At 47.0% G+C, this 17,274-nt stretch overlaps 8 protein-coding genes across 8 annotated transcripts; 4 read left to right on the plus strand and 4 right to left on the minus strand.

The window, feature by feature from the left end:
- Window positions 1-337: 337 nt before the first annotated feature.
- Window positions 338-715, minus strand: METBIDRAFT_103226 (uncharacterized protein). Its single transcript, XM_018853737.1, has one exon. It carries the CDS (start codon window positions 565-567, stop codon window positions 370-372), a length of 198 nt encoding a protein of 65 aa, XP_018713750.1. The 5' UTR covers window positions 568-715; the 3' UTR covers window positions 338-369.
- UAP1 (UDP-N-acetylglucosamine diphosphorylase) lies at window positions 520-2,329 on the plus strand. Its single transcript, XM_018855481.1, has one exon. It carries the CDS (start codon window positions 863-865, stop codon window positions 2,276-2,278), a length of 1,416 nt encoding a protein of 471 aa, XP_018713751.1. The 5' UTR covers window positions 520-862; the 3' UTR covers window positions 2,279-2,329.
- Window positions 2,330-4,035: 1,706 nt separating this feature from the next.
- GUT1 (glycerol kinase) lies at window positions 4,036-6,351 on the plus strand. The gene has a single exon (XM_018853736.1). It carries the CDS (start codon window positions 4,397-4,399, stop codon window positions 6,281-6,283), a length of 1,887 nt encoding a protein of 628 aa, XP_018713752.1. The 5' UTR covers window positions 4,036-4,396; the 3' UTR covers window positions 6,284-6,351.
- METBIDRAFT_103207 (uncharacterized protein) lies at window positions 6,352-7,661 on the minus strand. The gene has a single exon (XM_018853735.1). It carries the CDS (start codon window positions 7,536-7,538, stop codon window positions 6,420-6,422), a length of 1,119 nt encoding a protein of 372 aa, XP_018713753.1. The 5' UTR covers window positions 7,539-7,661; the 3' UTR covers window positions 6,352-6,419.
- Window positions 7,662-10,784: 3,123 nt separating this feature from the next.
- On the minus strand, window positions 10,785-11,654 carry RHR2 (glycerol-1-phosphatase; the record flags this gene model as incomplete). The annotated part of the gene is made up of 1 exon (XM_018859203.1): window positions 10,785-11,654. The coding sequence occupies exon 1, from the start codon at window positions 11,544-11,546 to the stop codon at window positions 10,785-10,787; it is 762 nt and encodes a 253-aa protein (XP_018713754.1). The 5' UTR covers window positions 11,547-11,654.
- A 1,207-nt stretch (window positions 11,655-12,861) lies between these two features.
- METBIDRAFT_103264 (uncharacterized protein) lies at window positions 12,862-14,215 on the plus strand. The gene has a single exon (XM_018853739.1). The coding sequence runs from the start codon at window positions 13,161-13,163 to the stop codon at window positions 13,872-13,874; it is 714 nt and encodes a 237-aa protein (XP_018713755.1). The 5' UTR covers window positions 12,862-13,160; the 3' UTR covers window positions 13,875-14,215.
- METBIDRAFT_103598 (uncharacterized protein) lies at window positions 14,084-15,122 on the minus strand. The gene is made up of 2 exons (XM_018853748.1): window positions 14,449-15,122; window positions 14,084-14,186 (listed from the first exon to the last, which is right to left on the minus strand). The coding sequence occupies exon 1, from the start codon at window positions 14,946-14,948 to the stop codon at window positions 14,556-14,558; it is 393 nt and encodes a 130-aa protein (XP_018713756.1). The 5' UTR covers window positions 14,949-15,122; the 3' UTR covers window positions 14,084-14,186; window positions 14,449-14,555.
- A 273-nt stretch (window positions 15,123-15,395) lies between these two features.
- Window positions 15,396-16,139, plus strand: GPM1 (phosphoglycerate mutase; the record flags this gene model as incomplete). The annotated part of the gene is made up of 1 exon (XM_018858510.1): window positions 15,396-16,139. One exon carries the CDS (start codon window positions 15,396-15,398, stop codon window positions 16,137-16,139), a length of 744 nt encoding a protein of 247 aa, XP_018713757.1.
- Window positions 16,140-17,274: the final 1,135 nt, after the last annotated feature.

Here is a 17,274-nt window from a genome sequence, read left to right on the forward strand (position 1 = left end):
CGTAGCTGAGGGCTAATAATAGGCTGTAGTGAGGATGAAATATTGGTTCGTCGAAGAAGTGACGTCAGTGTTTAGGAGCTATATTTGGACCATGCGGTACATTCTACAATCATGTTGCACAACTTATTTTCTTTCAGATTCCCCATGTAACTTGCAACATATCTCCTGTGGCCCTTTCTACTCTGCGCGGCCGTCTTCAAAGCCTTTCCACATTGAAGTAGCAAGACTTTTGAGCCTGATTCATACTGTTGGCCATAAGCAGAAGCAGCATAAGGTACACTATTCTTCGCCTCGCGCATGGTGACCATCGGCCAATCGTAGGCCATCGCATCGGCCATCCTGCTTCGTTCACAGTTTCAATATGGCATATTAGCTTTTCATGGCGTCCGCACCGCAATAGGCAAAATTGCATGGCGAGACTCGGATACTTGGGGCACGTGACCCAGTGGGCAGTAGCGCATCCCTTCCAGAGGAACTAGCGGCAAAGGCTTCCAAGAGTACGGTTGTGTGGGCTCCGAATAAAAAAAACATGCCTCGCAATAGATAACGCAAATGGCCCGCCCACATAACTCTACCGAAGGTTTGTCCAGCCTATATTAGGAATAGGACGGTTTGCATGGCCGTGTGTAGAAACCTCGCGCCTGCATGAGTATGCTTGAGTTCGCTTAAATACTGATTCGAAGTTTCTACTCTGCCATTGCGTTTGCTGACTCAAGTCATTTGGTCTCCATCCAGAACCGCCGGGCCACCACTGTCTTTTATAGAGCTACAGCGCCTCTGTATCCCTCAGCCTTGTTTCCCTTTTTTCGTTCATTCCATCGATAAGTCCCTTCAGTTGAGTCCCTCTAACTTTTTATAGATCATGGAATCATTCACACAAGCGAAACAAGACCATTTGACCCGGGCCTATAATGCCTTGTCTGGAGCCGACAAGGACTCCTTCTATGCACAGCTCTCGCAGATTGACAACCCCAAGCGCCTCGTTGACACTGTGGAAAGCGCCATCAGCCACTCAGCTAGTACTTCTGCGTCACGTGAGTACGCCCAGCTTCCGGCAACGTCCACTGGATCTGTGTTGGACCACAACGCCGCCGAGGCGAAGGATTGGGAGTCACGTGGCCTTGCTGCGATTGCACACAACGAAGTGGCCGTTTTACTTTTGGCTGGTGGACAGGGCACGCGTCTAGGATCGCTGGATCCAAAGGGCTGTTTCGATGTTGGCTTGCCCTCTGGAAAATCCCTTTTCCAGGTTCAGGCAGAGAAAATCCGCAAAATCCAGGCTTTGGCTTCGGACTCCGCTGTCGTGCAGTGGTACATCATGACCTCTGGCCCCACGAGAGACGCCACAGAGGGATACTTCAAGAAGAACGGCTACTTCGGCTTGAAAGAAGAGCAGGTCACGTTTTTTAACCAAGGAACATTGCCCTGTTTCGACGCAGAAGGCAAGAAGATCTTGTTGCAGTCTCCGTCGTCTATCTGCGAGTCTCCAGATGGGAATGGTGGCTTGTATAAGGCCATCCAAAAGGCTGGGATTTTGCAGGACATGAAGAACAAGGGCATTAAGCATGTGCATATGTACTGCGTCGACAACTGTCTTGTCAAAGTGGCTGACCCGGTGTTCTTGGGTTTTGCTATCGAGCGCAAGTTCGAATTGGCCACAAAAGCCGTCAGAAAGAGGGATGCATTCGAGTCTGTGGGGCTCATTGTGCTTGACAAGAATGCTCAAAAGCCATGTGTCATTGAATACAGCGAGATCTCGCAAGACTTGGCCCAGAAAACTGATCCTCAAGATGCTAGTAAGTTGTACCTCCGCGCAGCAAACATCGTAAACCACTACTACTCCGTTGATTTGCTCGACACGATGCTTGAAAAGTGGACATCGTCGCAAGAGTTTCTCCCTTTCCATATTGCCAAGAAAAAGATCCCTTGCTACAACATGGAAACGGGCGAGTATGTGAAACCCACGGAGCCAAACGGCATCAAGTTGGAGCAGTTTATCTTCGATGTATTCTCGTCGGTGGACTTGGCGAAATTTGGGTGTTTGGAAGTCGAGCGTTCCGAGGAGTTCAGTCCTCTCAAAAACTCGAACGCCGCCTCTAACGACAACCCCAACTCATGTAAGAAGCATTACTTAGAATTGGGCACCAAGTGGGTCAGAGAAAATGGGGGTCTTGTGCCTGAAGGTGCCACCGTTGAAGTTTCTGCTCTCACAAGCTATGCGGGAGAAAACTTGGAGTTCGTGAAAGGCCGTCAGTTTACCGATGGTGAGCAATTGTGAAAAGCCTTAGCATACAAATAGACAACCAATATACAATTTAGACATTGTGGTTTGAAATTCGTGGAGAAGCTAGTTCACCTCGAAATGGAGAATAGTATTGTGACCATGCAAGAACAGAGCTTTTTCCTGCCCTCATGTTTTCTGCATTTATCAAGAGTCGATTCTAAAATCAGGAATTTGCCCGTTGTTCCAATAAAGGGCAATGATTGAAAAACGATTCCTTTTTCTGGAGAGTTAAGCGACTTTTGGACAAAAGAAGAGCTATAGGAAGCGCAGATGCCTATTATTGGGAACACCAAATGTTTGCAGCTTGCACCTCGAGCACAGAGTACCTGGAACAAACCAAAGAATATGCCGAAATGACTAGTTGATGAGTAATCTTAGGCGGAACTACAAAGTCTGAGGAAAAGCGGGATTCCCATCTTTGCGTTCTGAAAGTAAGTCTTCCTGGCTACGGGCACCGAGGCTATCGGCAAATTCAAGAGCAGCGCCATCAAGTAAATTCTTTGTGACGGTCTCGGATATCAAGTCGAAACACGCGATTTGAGTCTTTGAACTGCGCATGGGGTAAATTGATAATGCAGTGTTTGTACATGATCAGCGCTGAAAAAGGCTAATTGCATCCTTTTATCTTTGGAACAGTATCATGGACAATAAGAAATCGTGAAATCTGAGCACAAATTACAAATTTCCATGTTGCGAACTACGGTGGTCTCGTACTTCTTTCAAAAGCACATCACCCAAGCTTGCTGGTGAGAATCGGGCACAGACTAGCGGTGGCCACCAACCGACTCAGAATGGTACCGGTGCCGTAGTACAAGCGGATTCCGAAAATGAACGGCCCAAAAATATTTACAAATAATCGCCGGGCCGATTCGGAAGGCATTCGCGGGCCGCTGATCAGATGGATTCGCAAGTATTGGCCAGGCATCAATGGCCGAAATGCGGCTCCGAGATGCTGGTTCCAGAGGGTACAGGCGCCAGATCTGAGACCCTAAGTTTCTTGGGTCACTCATAGAAAAATGTGGAATGATTTGGACTTTTTTTTTTATGCACGAAGACACTGGTGCAGTCTGACAGAAAAAAAAGCTTTTCAATGTCGGATGACAAGTCCTCTGTGGGAGGAAATATGCAAATCAACGGTCACCAATACCTCCATGCCAGGGCATGTATTGTGCTGTCCAAAAAAAAAAAAATGCACCCCGTCGTCGCTAGACTCTTCTCTGGTTTTGGAAAGGTAAGCACGGCTTTTAGGATCCGGCCGTGGGTGCCGTGCCATGGCGTTCCGGGAAATAGTGTCTTAGACTCACTTCCTTCCCCCACATCTTCGCATACATACGCGGCCCGGGCTCAGAACACGGCGATGGAAAAAACAAGAGCAACATACCACGTGTGAAACATCCGCAATGGGTGCTGGAATTCCAAGGAAGAGATGGGGGCGCAGCAGAGGTAAAGACGAAGAAAAAGGGCAAGGAAAAAATGGGAAATCATGGCCCGTTTCCGCAATGTCTGTGGGCTACTGATAGGCCGTTGCGTGGCTCCGAGCCGTGCTCCCCCATTTTTTACGCCCGGCCCAAACTTTGTTTGCGCGCCGCCACTGCCCAATTAAAGACCAGAAACAGGGCCTGTGGAACACATGTCCCAAACCCCGTCAACTGCCGGCCCTTTCCAGATGAACGCAATATTCCACTAAAAAAAAAACAAAAAATAGAACTAGCTGGACTCAGCCCCACTCCTGCCGCTCGCCGGCGGCAAGACCCAAATTCAAAGGGGCACTCGGTGCTTGCTTCACATTCAGCAACCGTCGTGCCGGTCACTCAGTGCCAGATGAGCCACGCTCAAGGCCGGGTCCTTCGCTTAGAAAAGGGCGCGCATGCACGGGACCCCGCCTCAGCTCCAGCGTTTTTTTTTGTTCTGGGGGACCCAGCATATCTCCGGCAGCAACCGCGCTCGGCTGCGTGCATACTTAATACATCTGTTCTACTCTGCCATTGCTTCAGAACCACCTTTTTTATTCCACCCTCCCACGGACCCCTTTGATCTGCTCAGCCCTGTGCCGCCTTGGAGCAAAACATTGCCAACTACTTCCCAGCGCCTTTTTCTTCCTCCACCCACACCATGCCCCGTCGCTCATCGACGGCCCCCGCCTTGCCAGTAGTGGCCTCCATTGACATCGGAACCACCTCTGCCCGGTGCATTTTGTTTGCCAAAGACGGCAGCGAGGTTGCCAAGCATCAAATCGAGTACTCCACATCGGCCTCGGAGGCTCCTGCGGAATCGCTGAACACGGACCAGTTCCGCAGAAGATCCTCGCTTGCACGCAACAACGAGCCCATTTTTACCGCCGAGGGTATCGCCATTCTGATTGGCGACCACATTGAAATCGAGAACAACGCGGCCTCCGTCGGGCCCACGTTGCGCTTCCCGCAGCCCGGCTGGGTCGAGTGTATGCCGGTGCACATTTTGGCCAATGCCGTGCAATGTCTCGTGGCGTGCTTGATCACGTTGCGCAAAATCAACCAGAACCCGGACCTCAAGGTCAAGTACCGCGTGAAGTGCATTGGCATTGCCAACATGCGTGAAACCACCATCGTGTGGCACAAGAAAACCGGCCGGCCCTTGAGCAACGGTATCACGTGGACCGACACCAGAACGGCCGAGATCGTGCAGCATTTGGAGAACATGACCGACCAGGAGACCAAGGACAAGATGCGCGAGAAGACCGGCTTGCCGCTCCTGACGTATTTCTCCGCCGCCAAGTTGCGCTGGCTCATAGACAACGACGACGTCATCAGAGAAGAGTACGAGAAGGGCGAGAACTTGATGTTTGGAACCGTGGACACCTGGCTCATCTACCACTTGACCAAGGAACACACCTACGTGACTGACGTGACCAACGCGTCGCGCACTGCGTTCATGGACCTCGACTCGCGCGACTACGACGAGGAGTTGTTGGAGTACTGGGGCATTGACCGCGAAAAGATCATGATGCCCAAGATCGTGTCCTCGTCGGAGTTCTACGGCTCGTTTGTCGCGCCCAACCTCTCCAACTTGGGCTTCCACAACAAGATCACCCAGGAGGCCTACGACATCCTCAAAACCATCTACAACGTGCCCATCTGCGGGTGTTTGGGCGATCAGTCCGCATCCTTGGTGGGGCAATTGGCCGTCAAGCCCGGCTCCGCCAAATGCACCTACGGAACCGGCTGTTTTCTTCTTTACAATACTGGAAAAAACAAGTTGATCTCGCAGAACGGAACCTTGACCACCTTGGGGTTCTGGTTCCCTACTCTCGAAGGCGAGGACGGTGACCCGCATTTTGCTTTGGAGGGTTCCATTGCCGTGGCGGGCTCCATCATTCAGTGGTTGCGTGACAACTTGAAGCTTATCGCGGACGCAAAAGATATCGGGCCATTGGCATCGCAAGTCGACAACTCTGGTGGCGTGTTGTTTATCCCCGCTTTCTCGGGTCTTTACGCACCATATTGGGACAGAGGCGCTCGTGGCACCATTTTTGGAATGACGCAATACACGTCCTCGTCCCACATTGCCCGCGCCGCTTTAGAAGGTGTGTGTTTCCAGGTGAGAGCCATCTTGCGGGCCATGGCTGAAGATGCGGGCTGCTCAAAGGACTTCTTGGAGGAGGCTTTGACAAACCAAAACGAGGCCAAGCCTCTCTCGACACTCGCTGTCGATGGAGGTATGTCGAAAGCCAATGAGATCTTGGAAATCCAGGCGGACATATTGGGTCCTTGCGTGACGGTGAAAAGAGCTGCGGTTTCTGAGTGTACCGCCTTGGGTGCCGCTATTGCAGCGGGCTTATCATTCAAGGACGAAAATGAGCGTGTTTGGAAGAATTTTGATGAATTCGTGAGCGATATTTCCGGCAGCGGAAGTGACGATAATGTTTTCAAGGCCAAGTTGGCTGATGCAGAGAGGAGAAAGAATTGGAGAAGATGGGAGAGAGGTGTGGAAAGAGCCAGGAACTGGACGGACGAAGAGTAAATCCTTCACTTTCATTCTCATAGAGTTTACGCATAATTATTTATTATTTAATGAATCAGATTTAAGTATGTAGCATAACTTCTGGCTAGCACTTTCTTCCAAGCGCCCGTGACACTCCCCAGCAAGATAGTCCTACTCAATACTCATCGGCTGCATAGCTGTCATCACTGTCGCAGTCGTCAATATGAATCGCGGACTGTTCAGAGTCATCTAGAATGTTTTCTCCTTCGTATTCATCATCACTAAGAAGCACAGACCTGTCTGCGATGCTCAAATTAACCAAGTTGTCGACTGAGAACGATGAGTCTGCAAGGATACTCTCTCTAGGCTCAGGCTCCTTCTTTGGAGATAGCGAGGTAATAAAATTGCGAGCAAACTCCGTGCCCTTCTTCGTAAACTCTTCAAACTCATTTTGTTGCTGATCAATTTTATCACGCACATCGTTCATGAACTTGTTATTGAGCATCGCAGATGCTTTTTTTTTCAACTCGTGGTTAGGCATGAAGTTTGCTGGGGGCGTGAATATCGACGATGCTGTCTTTCTAAGCGATGCAACCGGTGAGTTTTGTCTTGGTGCTGAAAGCTTTGGGCTGAAGAAAGGAGTGCTTTCTTTCGATATTTCCGTGTTTGTACTGAATATTGTTGATGCAGTTTTCCTTAGCAGAGAAGAATCTGGCCCACTTTGGAAAAGCGTACTGACTTTATTCTTAAGCGTGTTTGGCTCAGTGTGAACTTTGGCGAAAGTATCCTGGCCTATATTCTTCTGAAGTTGGGCTTCTATCTCAAGTATCTCGAATTCAAGAACCTCCTTCTGTCTCTGTAGCTCTAATAGTTTCGTTTGCTTTTCGGCGTATTTGAATAAAAGATCATTTCTGGAGGGCTCTTTTACAGATTTTTGCTCTTTAATCGTGTTGCCAGTTGCTCTTTCGACTGTAAAACTTGGTCTAAATGGTGATTTGGCCTTTGGCCTCGTACTAAGCAGCCCTGGTATATCGGGGAATTCTGCTTGTTTCTCTCCACACTTCCTAAGTGGGGAGCCATCAAATACACTTCTTGCTCTATGGAATGAAGCCTTCCTTTCCAACTCGGCATTGAATTGGTGGCTCAATTTGGGAGGCTCATACAGAAGCGCACATGCGTCCTTTGTACTTTCTAGATGGGCTCTTTTCGGCGATAGTTTGAACTTTGCCAAGCCGGTGGACTGGGATATATTCCGATTTCTTGGTGAAAGCACTTTTGATGGCAGTTTCTCCATTGTCTAATTGCAAAGAATGGAAACAGATCGATTGGTGCAGAAATCATTTTTTATCAAGGGTAAATTTCATGCGAAGCATATACCCGAATCGGGAACGATTGTCAACAAGATGCAAGTGTTTATTACTTATTCGCAAAAACATGCAGTTGGAAAAAAGCACCAAATGAAGGGGCGCCCCACTACAGAAAAGAAAAAAATCAAGGGCTTCTAAAAATTGTTGAGAGTGATCTCTTGGTCAAGAGTATGCATCTAACTCATCTGATCTTAAGACCTTCACCACAATGTGAGGGGATATTTGTTAATTTTAAACCGTTTTTCCGTCCATTAGTGCGCTTACAGGATTTCACTGAGAAGGCCTTGGATTTCAATTGTAGCTGTTCAATCTCTACAGTAACAAAGTATGTCACACTCAGGCATGTATACTTGATTTGGACTGTGTAATCAATTTCCCGGAGATTTTGAATCTGTCGAGACTGTTGCTACTTGTGTTTAGATAACTTTTGTCGCGTTGAATAGGAAAGTGCCTGCCGAATGATATATAGTATAAGCGAGTCTATGGATTTGCGAGAAAAAGAATAAGACCATTGAATATATGTTCATAAAGTACATGTACATAGTATATTCGCTGAGAGATAAGTATTGAAGACGAAGAGAGAAAATATCATTCAATGTTTCTTAATAATTACCCAGAATTTAAAAGTAAAGCAATATTTATGGGCACTGATTAGGACGGTAAAAACCAGTTTCTTCCGAGATCTGTAATGAAAAATGAAAAATGTTCAATTTCTCTGAATTAAATTCTACCCAGCTTCTTTTAAAATTGATCAAACCTCTGTGTGTTGTATAATCGTGGTAGTTTTATGTTGCGTCTTATAGTGTTTGTGCGCACGAGTCTCCAGCCCATCAAAAGGGCTCACTGGGTTTGAAAGTACGTGAAAGATCAAATTGGAATCTCATGTTTTCCGACAGGTTTGAAACATATAACAAAGAATTGTAAAATTTAGCAAAATTTGCCAAATAAGAGCTTATAGATAAATAAGAGACATGCTTGGCTAGCTTGGTATCAAGATTCGTCTGACCTCCCATTCCATGACTAAAATGACTGTGTTGTAGATGATCTTTCATACATATTTAGTGATATACCATCGTTTATCATATGGGAGGAAAACTTGGCAAAAAATTCTCGTTGCAACCCTTTTTTTGTCCCGTCTTTCCTGTATTCGTCCCGTATCACTCTGACATGAAAACCAGCCCAGCTGCATTTATGAGGCATGCACTGGGAACACTCATTATACACTGAGAATAGGGGAGAAAAAAAAACACCGAACACAAATGCTTGGACTTGAACGGGTTTCAGGAGCTGTTTCTTGAATGATGATATGTAGCATGATAATACACTCGGTCATATCCCCAAGTGTTCCGATCTATAGCCCATGTAATCCTCCCCTTTGTTTGTGAGGTAAGAAGCTAATAACTTCCTCAATAGTCACGTTTAGTTATATTAGCGAAATTAAATTATAAACCTTGTGTTTGAGAACAAGTATGGACGGTTTTCATGACGGGCTAAGCGAATTCATGTGTACGAGTTTTTGCGTGAGCTCGAACCCAATTACTCTCTGCATCTTGAAGCTAATTTGATCACAATTTATTTCCATTTAACGGTTAATCCTGACTCATCCTCAATGTATTTGTTCACGGGTAGAAAATTCATACTGTTCCTGTCTGTCAATGTCCAACAATAAACCGTTCTTGTATGATGATTTGCAACAATAGATAGTTCCTGTCTAGTATCAATCACATGACCCTCGAGACTTTAAAAAACCCACAAATGGCTTTACTGAACTAGGGATTGTGAGTCATGCAGGCTCACATAGGCGGTAAAAAGCCAACATGATTGGGGATTTTCTTTGAACGAAAACCTATTCCAACTCTGGAGCTAAAAGAAGAGGGCTTTGAAATAGGGAACCTGCAAAATAATACTGAGGCAATTTTATCCTCACAATTCTCGTACGTGTAGTCTCATGTAATTATCGAAATTGACACGAATGAGCAGAATGTGAGTTGCGGAATAATTTCTATTGTCATATTCCCATCCAAGCTTGCTGTCCTCAGGATATAAAAGCTTATCTTGCCCATCAATTTGCTTTGGTAGTCATTTGGTTTGTCTCGAAGGGCAGCTAAACATGATATCTTCTATGAGAAACATATTTAGTAGAAGCTCGAATAAAAATATCACGAAAAAGTCGATCAAAGACCGGTGGAATATTATTTTGAAAGTTGTCAAAGCCCATTCAGACTCCCCCAATGGTGAACTCTCTAGGATTACGAGTACCACTTCAACAATAGCTACATACTATACGCCCACATACCCCAAAGATCAAAGCATCAAAAAACAAAAACATAAAGTTTGGCCTATAGTTGAAGGTGATTCGTGCTATCCCAATGCTTTTTTATCCGGACACACTGGTGGAGCTGGCGGAATGATTTACTCGATGGGACTATTCATATAGAAAGTTTTTCGTATTGCGGCATATGTGAACATTGGTCGAATGTATCGAATCCATATCACGAAGACTTGAAAGTAATGTAGTGGGCACTCAGAAGTGAAAAAAGAGACTTTGCAATTTGAAACGCATACTTGACCAAACACGCACATGAACTACTTGTCCATGTCATTATTGTGTCGTTCGGGAAGCAGGTATCTAAATGCCTTATGTGACGAGGGAAATCGATTGGATACGGACACCTCAATATGTAAGTAAAAGTTAGTGATCTTGAAGCAGAGAACGGGCATAGCATATTGGTGGATACCATATAAGAAATACTTTTTCCACGATCCAAGCGTCGTCATCTGGTTGGAACTTTTGAGGCCACTGGAAGCATGTGGATCGAGTACGTATAAAGATACACGCTGAATTTTACAGCTAGAAAGATACGAATCATTTCGATACCACCAGTGCCTGGTTGTAAGGGCAAGAAAGAGAGCTTGCGGGTCGACATATGAATCCTTGAGTCAACTTAATTTCTGTCCTTGTTTTTGCGTGAATGTTAAACACCTTTTTTTGCATGAACGCTGCTAGGAAATATGTTATTACGCGTCATGGCGGAAACTACATTGTCTAGTTCGAATAGCTGCCCGCATCTGTTTGGATAGCTGCGAGCAGCCCTTGCGAGCTTGACTTCGACAATAAGATGTTTCCCAATGATGATATATTCTATAATCAACTAATATACAAATTTCCCAAATTAAACCTTCTGCAAGTACTCCTCGTTAGCGTAGTGGTACTCGGAGACCTGCACCTTGAACATGTCAGTTTCCTTGTTGTACTCGAGGATCTTGAAGGAAGTCAAGTCGTCGACAACAATGTCGGCACCAGCGTCTCTGACCTTCTCTGGGTTGTAGGTGGAGCAAATACCAATGATCATAGCACCGGCATCCTTACCAGCAGTGATACCAGCAGGAGCGTCCTCGAAGACGGCAATCTTGTTGGCCTCGTGACCATAGCCCAAGGCGGTTCTGGCGTTTTGGTAGCCCATAGGGTGTGGCTTTCCCTTGGTGACCTTCTCTGCAGTGATGAAGGTGTCTGGCTTTCTGATGTTCATCAACTTCAACCACTTGGTGGCCAAGGGCAAGGTACCAGACGTGACAATGGCCCATCTTTGCAAACCGTTCTCGGTCTCGTTCTTGGAGAATTCGTCAAAAGACTTGACGAGCTCAACGGCACCTGGGATTGGCTTGGCGTGTTCACCAAAGCTGTCTGGAATAGCACCTTCCCAAGCGGTGACTTGTTCGACATCGGCGTCTTCTGGAGACCATTTGGCAATGACATCGAAGGTTCTGCATCCGTGGGAAGTTCTGATGATTTCCTCTGGGTTCACGTGAGGTCTGGTCTTTCCGAAGTCTCTCCAGAACTCGGAGATAGCACCGGTGGAGTTAACCAAAGTACCGTCACAATCGAAAAGAGCGGCGTGGATGTTGAAGACGGCAGGTTGTTTCTCGATAGTCATGGTTGTGTAGATATGTGATGTAAATGAGTTAAGTGATTGAATGGAAAGATAACCAAAAACTGATCGGGTAAGGTCAGGGAGAATTGGCCAGCCTTATATAACTTTGCCAATTATTAGAGAGCTTTGTGCGTTTTCACAACCGCCTGCACATGCTCAGATAGTACAGTAGCCTTGGCGATGTTTCGCCTTCACATTACTTTTTCACCACCGAGCTATGGACGCGCATCCTGCAGAATGACGCTCCACCTGCCCATTTCTTTTTCACCTCGACGCTACTATGCTCTTAGATTGTCTCCCGAAATCAACGGTGAAACTGTATATCATCACTCGTCCTTTTTGGACATTCTCACGGTAGGCTCACAGAACCAGACCCAAAGACTCTGGCCAGATTTCCGGAATAAGGCATTTCGTGCATATTCCCGCCTGTCCCTTTTCCGACCTGCTCTTTACGAACAAAATTTTCATCCCGACTCATGTGACATACGTCATGATGACGTTGGGCCCACGATTGAGGTGTGTGAAAAAAAGAAATGAGCGGTATATACAGGCCATGGCCAATCTAGATCGCCAAACATTGATAAAACATCATGTGTGCAGGTGCCAACAACATGAAAAAAAAAAGGTCACCCTACGGTCCTGCAAATTGTGTGACCTTTTCGCGCGAAACACCAGGCTCACTTTGCGGAAATGATGTAATGGCGCCTAGGGAGTGTCCTGCCAAAAATATTTCTTTTTCGCTGGACTCTAATTGGACACAGCACGTGTGCTGATGGAGGTCTAGTGGCTACACTGTGCCACGAAGTCTCTCCTGCATTTGGGCTTTCCGGATTTCGGCTTGGATGTGCTTTGAAAGCGCCAGCCCAGTTGTTATCCGTTTTCCCCAATTGGGATATATTGGAACTTTCGGTAGATCGGATGCGTTTGCGGCAAATGTTGGAAGTCCAGTTGTGAGAGCGTTTGTATACATGCAGGAAACCCGAGAAGCATGGACCGGTCTTTTCCGTAGCGATACCCATGATTCGAGGTGCCTTGAATCTACAGATTTTCGAGTTTGGTTGAGTGGAGCCACGAGCTTCATACGCAAATGCAGCTTGCTTTTACGTGGAATGCATTATACTGGACAGCCGGCTAAAGTATTACTTTCCCGATGTCTGTTCTCGTAGCACTCGGGCAAAAAGCTTAAATTCGGTAGCTCCTTAAGGGCATTTCTTATCTCACAGATAGCTAGTATTTCATTTGCTTTCGCAAGCGCCATTCTAACAGTGTGAAGCTTGAGGGAATTTTGTGACCAAGTGAGCAGAAAGTGCGTCTTGAATATAACATGGTCACCAGACTTGCAGGTCTAAAATAGGTGAACCGTGAGACAGTAAACAAAACCCAGCCAGAAATGCAAAAAATACACAGTCCGCTTCGTTTGCTTCGCTTCTGGAAATGGAAAAGGAGAAATTGAGATGAAATCCTACCAACACGCGATTTCAATTGCTAGCTCTTCTGGTCACGAGTTCCCTACTCCAATTCCGTGCGCGCACAACTCTCCGTGATCTACAGAGCAAATGTTCAAATGATCGATACTTCCTTTTGAATTGAGGTCTATTAAAATACCAAAAATAGTCGATGTCCTGCGAAAACGAACATTTCCACAGCCACGGAAGCCATGGCGATGACGGCCATGATCACGATGATCACGTGGCTCCTGAGGAAACATACTCGTCACAACTGCTCAACCTGAAAATCAACCTCTTCCAGGTGACCGCACTTAACCTAGCAAACCCACCGGAGGAGCTACCTAAATTGTTTAAGCCCGCCCCACTTCGATTCCAGCTTAAGCCTGTCATCAAATCCGATGCAGATGAGCAGCTCATAGTCCATATACCCTTTTTGAATGGCAGTGTCAAATTGCACAGCGTTATTCTACGCACCAACGGCGACAAGTACTGCCCTCGCACGATAAAGCTCTTTAAAAACAACCGTAATATCGATTTCGACAATGTAAATGACACGAAGGCAACGTTCACATTGACACACCCCCATGTCGGTGTTTCGCTTAATGATGACGGCGAGGACGAAGAGATGCCTGAAGCATTAGAGTCCACCGCCGATTTCGTCGAGCATCATGTGCCCCGTCATGTGTTCACGGGCGTCCATACATTGACGATGTTTGTGGAAAATATACATGGCGACGAGGAGGAATGCCACTTTCACTCTGTAGAGTTGCGGGGCGAATATACCGAGCTTAGCAGGGACCCCGTAATCACGATCTACGAGCTGGCGGCTAACCCTGCGGATCACAAGCGGGTCGAAGAGACGCTATCCCTGATGAACTTCTAGAGGGTGGCAGACATAGTTTCAGAACGAAATGAAGGAAGCCGATAGTGGACAGATTCATACGTGCATGTAGTTGTTTGAGCTCAGACATGTTGAAAGTGACAGTCTGATGGATGAGTTGATTTTCCTGAATTCAGATTCTCAGGTTCTGTAACTCATCAGTCAAAATTCTGGCTCGAACTTGCAGAAAAGGCAATCCCGCAAGGTAGCTTTCAGAACAGACCCCTTGTGATCACAAGAGGAGATATTGAAGCTGAAAGTGTCATTTCCTTCCCACGTTCTTGTTGCCTCATGGCTACATTATTGATTTTGAAGAAGTTTTGCAGTTACTCAAATGGTATATGATACTGTAGCGAAGGCTGAATCGGCCGAGCACCCAGCATATTAAACCCCTGAGCCATCCGTGTACTAGTGTGTGCCATGAGACCACTAATCGTGAGTTGGAGACCATAAGTAAGTTCGACGCACTTGAACGGAGCACAATGATGAGGGATGGCGAGAGTTGTGATCTACAGGGAGGGTTGAACATGATTGTGCTGTGTACTTCTGGCATAGAGGTCTCAATTTGTAGAAAAACTAAAACCAATACATGCCCGGTCAACCTGACTCCGTTCAATCGAGTCTAGATGTACCCTGTCCCTGGAATGGCCCTTCTCAAATCACTCATCTGGGCTAGTCTGAGAACTACTGTTGCGTGAGCTGGGGGTCCTTGAGACTAAAAAAGATTGGACTGAAATGAGAAAGTTGCCAGGAACCTTGAGATGGCGGAAAAAACACATTCAGGTTTCTGCTCAGACTTATCGAAGGATAAGCGAAGAGTTGTACCTTTGCGCATTTGTCGACCGAGCTGCTCAAGCGCATACTGCTCTTCGCCCGGTTACGCAAGATACGGCTACATACCAGCATAGTGCCATACTCACGCTTAGGGGCCTCACAGTTGATACTGAATAAAGTCCAGAGCGAAACAAAAAAACCAAAACCAAAACCAAAAACAGAAACAAAACAAAACAAAACAAACAAAACGATACAAAACGAAACAAAAAGTCCCAATCGCTGTATGGTATTTAGAGGGGACATCGCATCCTTCGCTTTTTCCAATGGACCGCAGTGTCGCCTATTAAAAAAGGTGCGGTGAATTCACCAGACATGAGGACGCCCAATAAACCTGAACTGGAAGTAAAGCCAGGAACGAAACAGCAAACAGCTCAGCAAAAGGAATGGACATGCCATGAAAATTTGTTTCATGCTTCTCATCCTGAAACTCCCCCATATTGAAACAAGAAAAAAAAAACACTAAGCTTTTGCAAGGAAAGTTTTTTTAAATTTATTTTCTTCCGGCGAAAGCCCCATAATCAGGCCCCCGCAAGGTTCCATGTTCCCGTTGCGTGGGCGCGGCCCCGGGCGTTCGGACTTCAATCCTCCACAATGGCCGAGCATTCAATATATAAAGACGGCGCGCGCCCCAAAAAAAACGCCTCCTACAACTGGAGATTTCCACAAATAAAAAACACACACACTCTAGACATGCCTAAGCTTGTTTTGGTCAGACACGGACAATCCGAATGGAACGAGAAAAACTTGTTCACCGGCTGGGTGGACGTGCGCTTGTCCGAGATCGGCCGCAAGGAGGCCGCCAAGGCCGGTGAGTTGATCAAGGACGCCGGCATCACCGTCGACATCTTGCACACCTCCAAATTGTCCAGAGCCATCCAGACCGCCAACTTGGCCTTGGAGGCTGCTGACCAATTGTACGTGCCTGTCAAGAGATCCTGGAGATTGAACGAGAGACACTACGGTGCCTTGCAAGGTAAGGACAAGGCCCAGACCTTGGAGCAGTACGGTAAGGAGAAGTTCCAGATCTGGAGAAGATCCTTCGACGTGCCTCCCCCAGTGATCGAGGCCGACTCTGAGTACTCGCAAGTGGGCGACGCCCGCTACAGAGACCTCGACCCAGCCGTTGTGCCAAAGACCGAGTCGTTGAAGTTGGTCATCGACAGAATGTTGCCATACTACCAGGACGAGATTGCCGCAGACTTGTTGCTGGGCAAGACCGTGCTTGTTGCCGCGCATGGCAACTCCTTGAGAGGCTTGGTCAAGCACTTGGACAACATCTCCGACGAGGAGATTGCCGGCTTGAACATTCCTACCGGAATCCCATTGGTGTACGAATTGGACGCCGAGTTGAAGCCCACCAAGCCTGCCTACTACTTGGACCCAGAGGCTGCTGCTGCCGGTGCTGCTGCTGTCGCTGCCCAAGGCTCTAAATAGATGCGTGTGTAAAATTGGAACGAAGGTGTTTCTTTCAATTGGAAGAAAGATGCCTTCCTTTAATTGCGAGAAAGATGTATACCTCAAATAGAAAAGAAGAAGCTCTTCTGTAACTGGATGCTTACCGTTGAATAGAAAGAAAAAGCTCTTTTGAATTCAAAAAAATAGATTTCTTTTCATTGAAAGAATGATGGTTTTCCTTATAGTTCAATTGGCTGTTGGATGCTCCTCTGAAATTGCGAGAAAGATGTTTATATTAGTTCGAAGAAGAGATGGATATCTTTGATTAGAATAAAGATGTTCATCATTAATCGTAAGACTGATGCGCTTGTTGAATCAGAGATGAATTTCTTTAAATTGGTCGGGAGATGTTTTCCAAGAGCCTCAGACGATGTGCTCATGGGAGTTTAAACGGCTCCGTTGCAGCTTGGACTGACGAACTGCACCTGCGGGGCCCTGCGGAGGTCACGTGATCAGTGGATCCATGCAACTCCTTTCCGGTGCATCGTCTCCAGACAATCTATCAATTCATGGAACAGAAAGTAAGCCCCAACAAGCACACCCTTCTATATCCCCAAAAGGCAAACGCTTGCTGCCGCTAACTAAACTATGGCCCCCATCATCACCAGGAGCCTGCACATACGGCACCGCTTTTTCGCGCACCGAGTCTGACATCAAGCATCTATGACACCAGTGCAGAAGCATAAAAAACGTACCCACCCACTTTTCTTCCCACGCCTACTACTAGTATGTTCGGGTCTAATAACAGCAATCCTCTGGCTTCCCAGGGATTCTCGTTTGGTGCTTCGGGCAACTCTGGCCCGCAGCCCTCGCCATTTGGCCAGACTCCAGCCGCGGCTCTGGGCTCTCCCTTTGGCGGCTCTTTTGGTTCGAATCTGGCACCCAAACCTGCGTTTGGCGCTGCTTCAAACTCGGGCCTGGCAGCCAAGCCATCTCCTTTTGGCTCCTCTAACAATGCCGGGGCCACAGGCTTTGGCACAAACACAACTTCTGCCGCCGCCCCCTCAGCATTTGGCTCTTTTGGTGGAAACCAGTCGAATGCGCCTGCTGCTCCCGCCGCTCTGGCGCCTGGATCCGGGATGTTCGGGTCTGCCGGGCAAGGCGCTGCCACGGC

This window comes from Metschnikowia bicuspidata (assembly GCF_001664035.1).
Source record: "Metschnikowia bicuspidata var. bicuspidata NRRL YB-4993 chromosome Unknown METBIscaffold_1, whole genome shotgun sequence".
In the NCBI taxonomy this organism is placed as follows: Eukaryota; Fungi; Ascomycota; class Pichiomycetes; order Serinales; family Metschnikowiaceae; genus Metschnikowia; species Metschnikowia bicuspidata.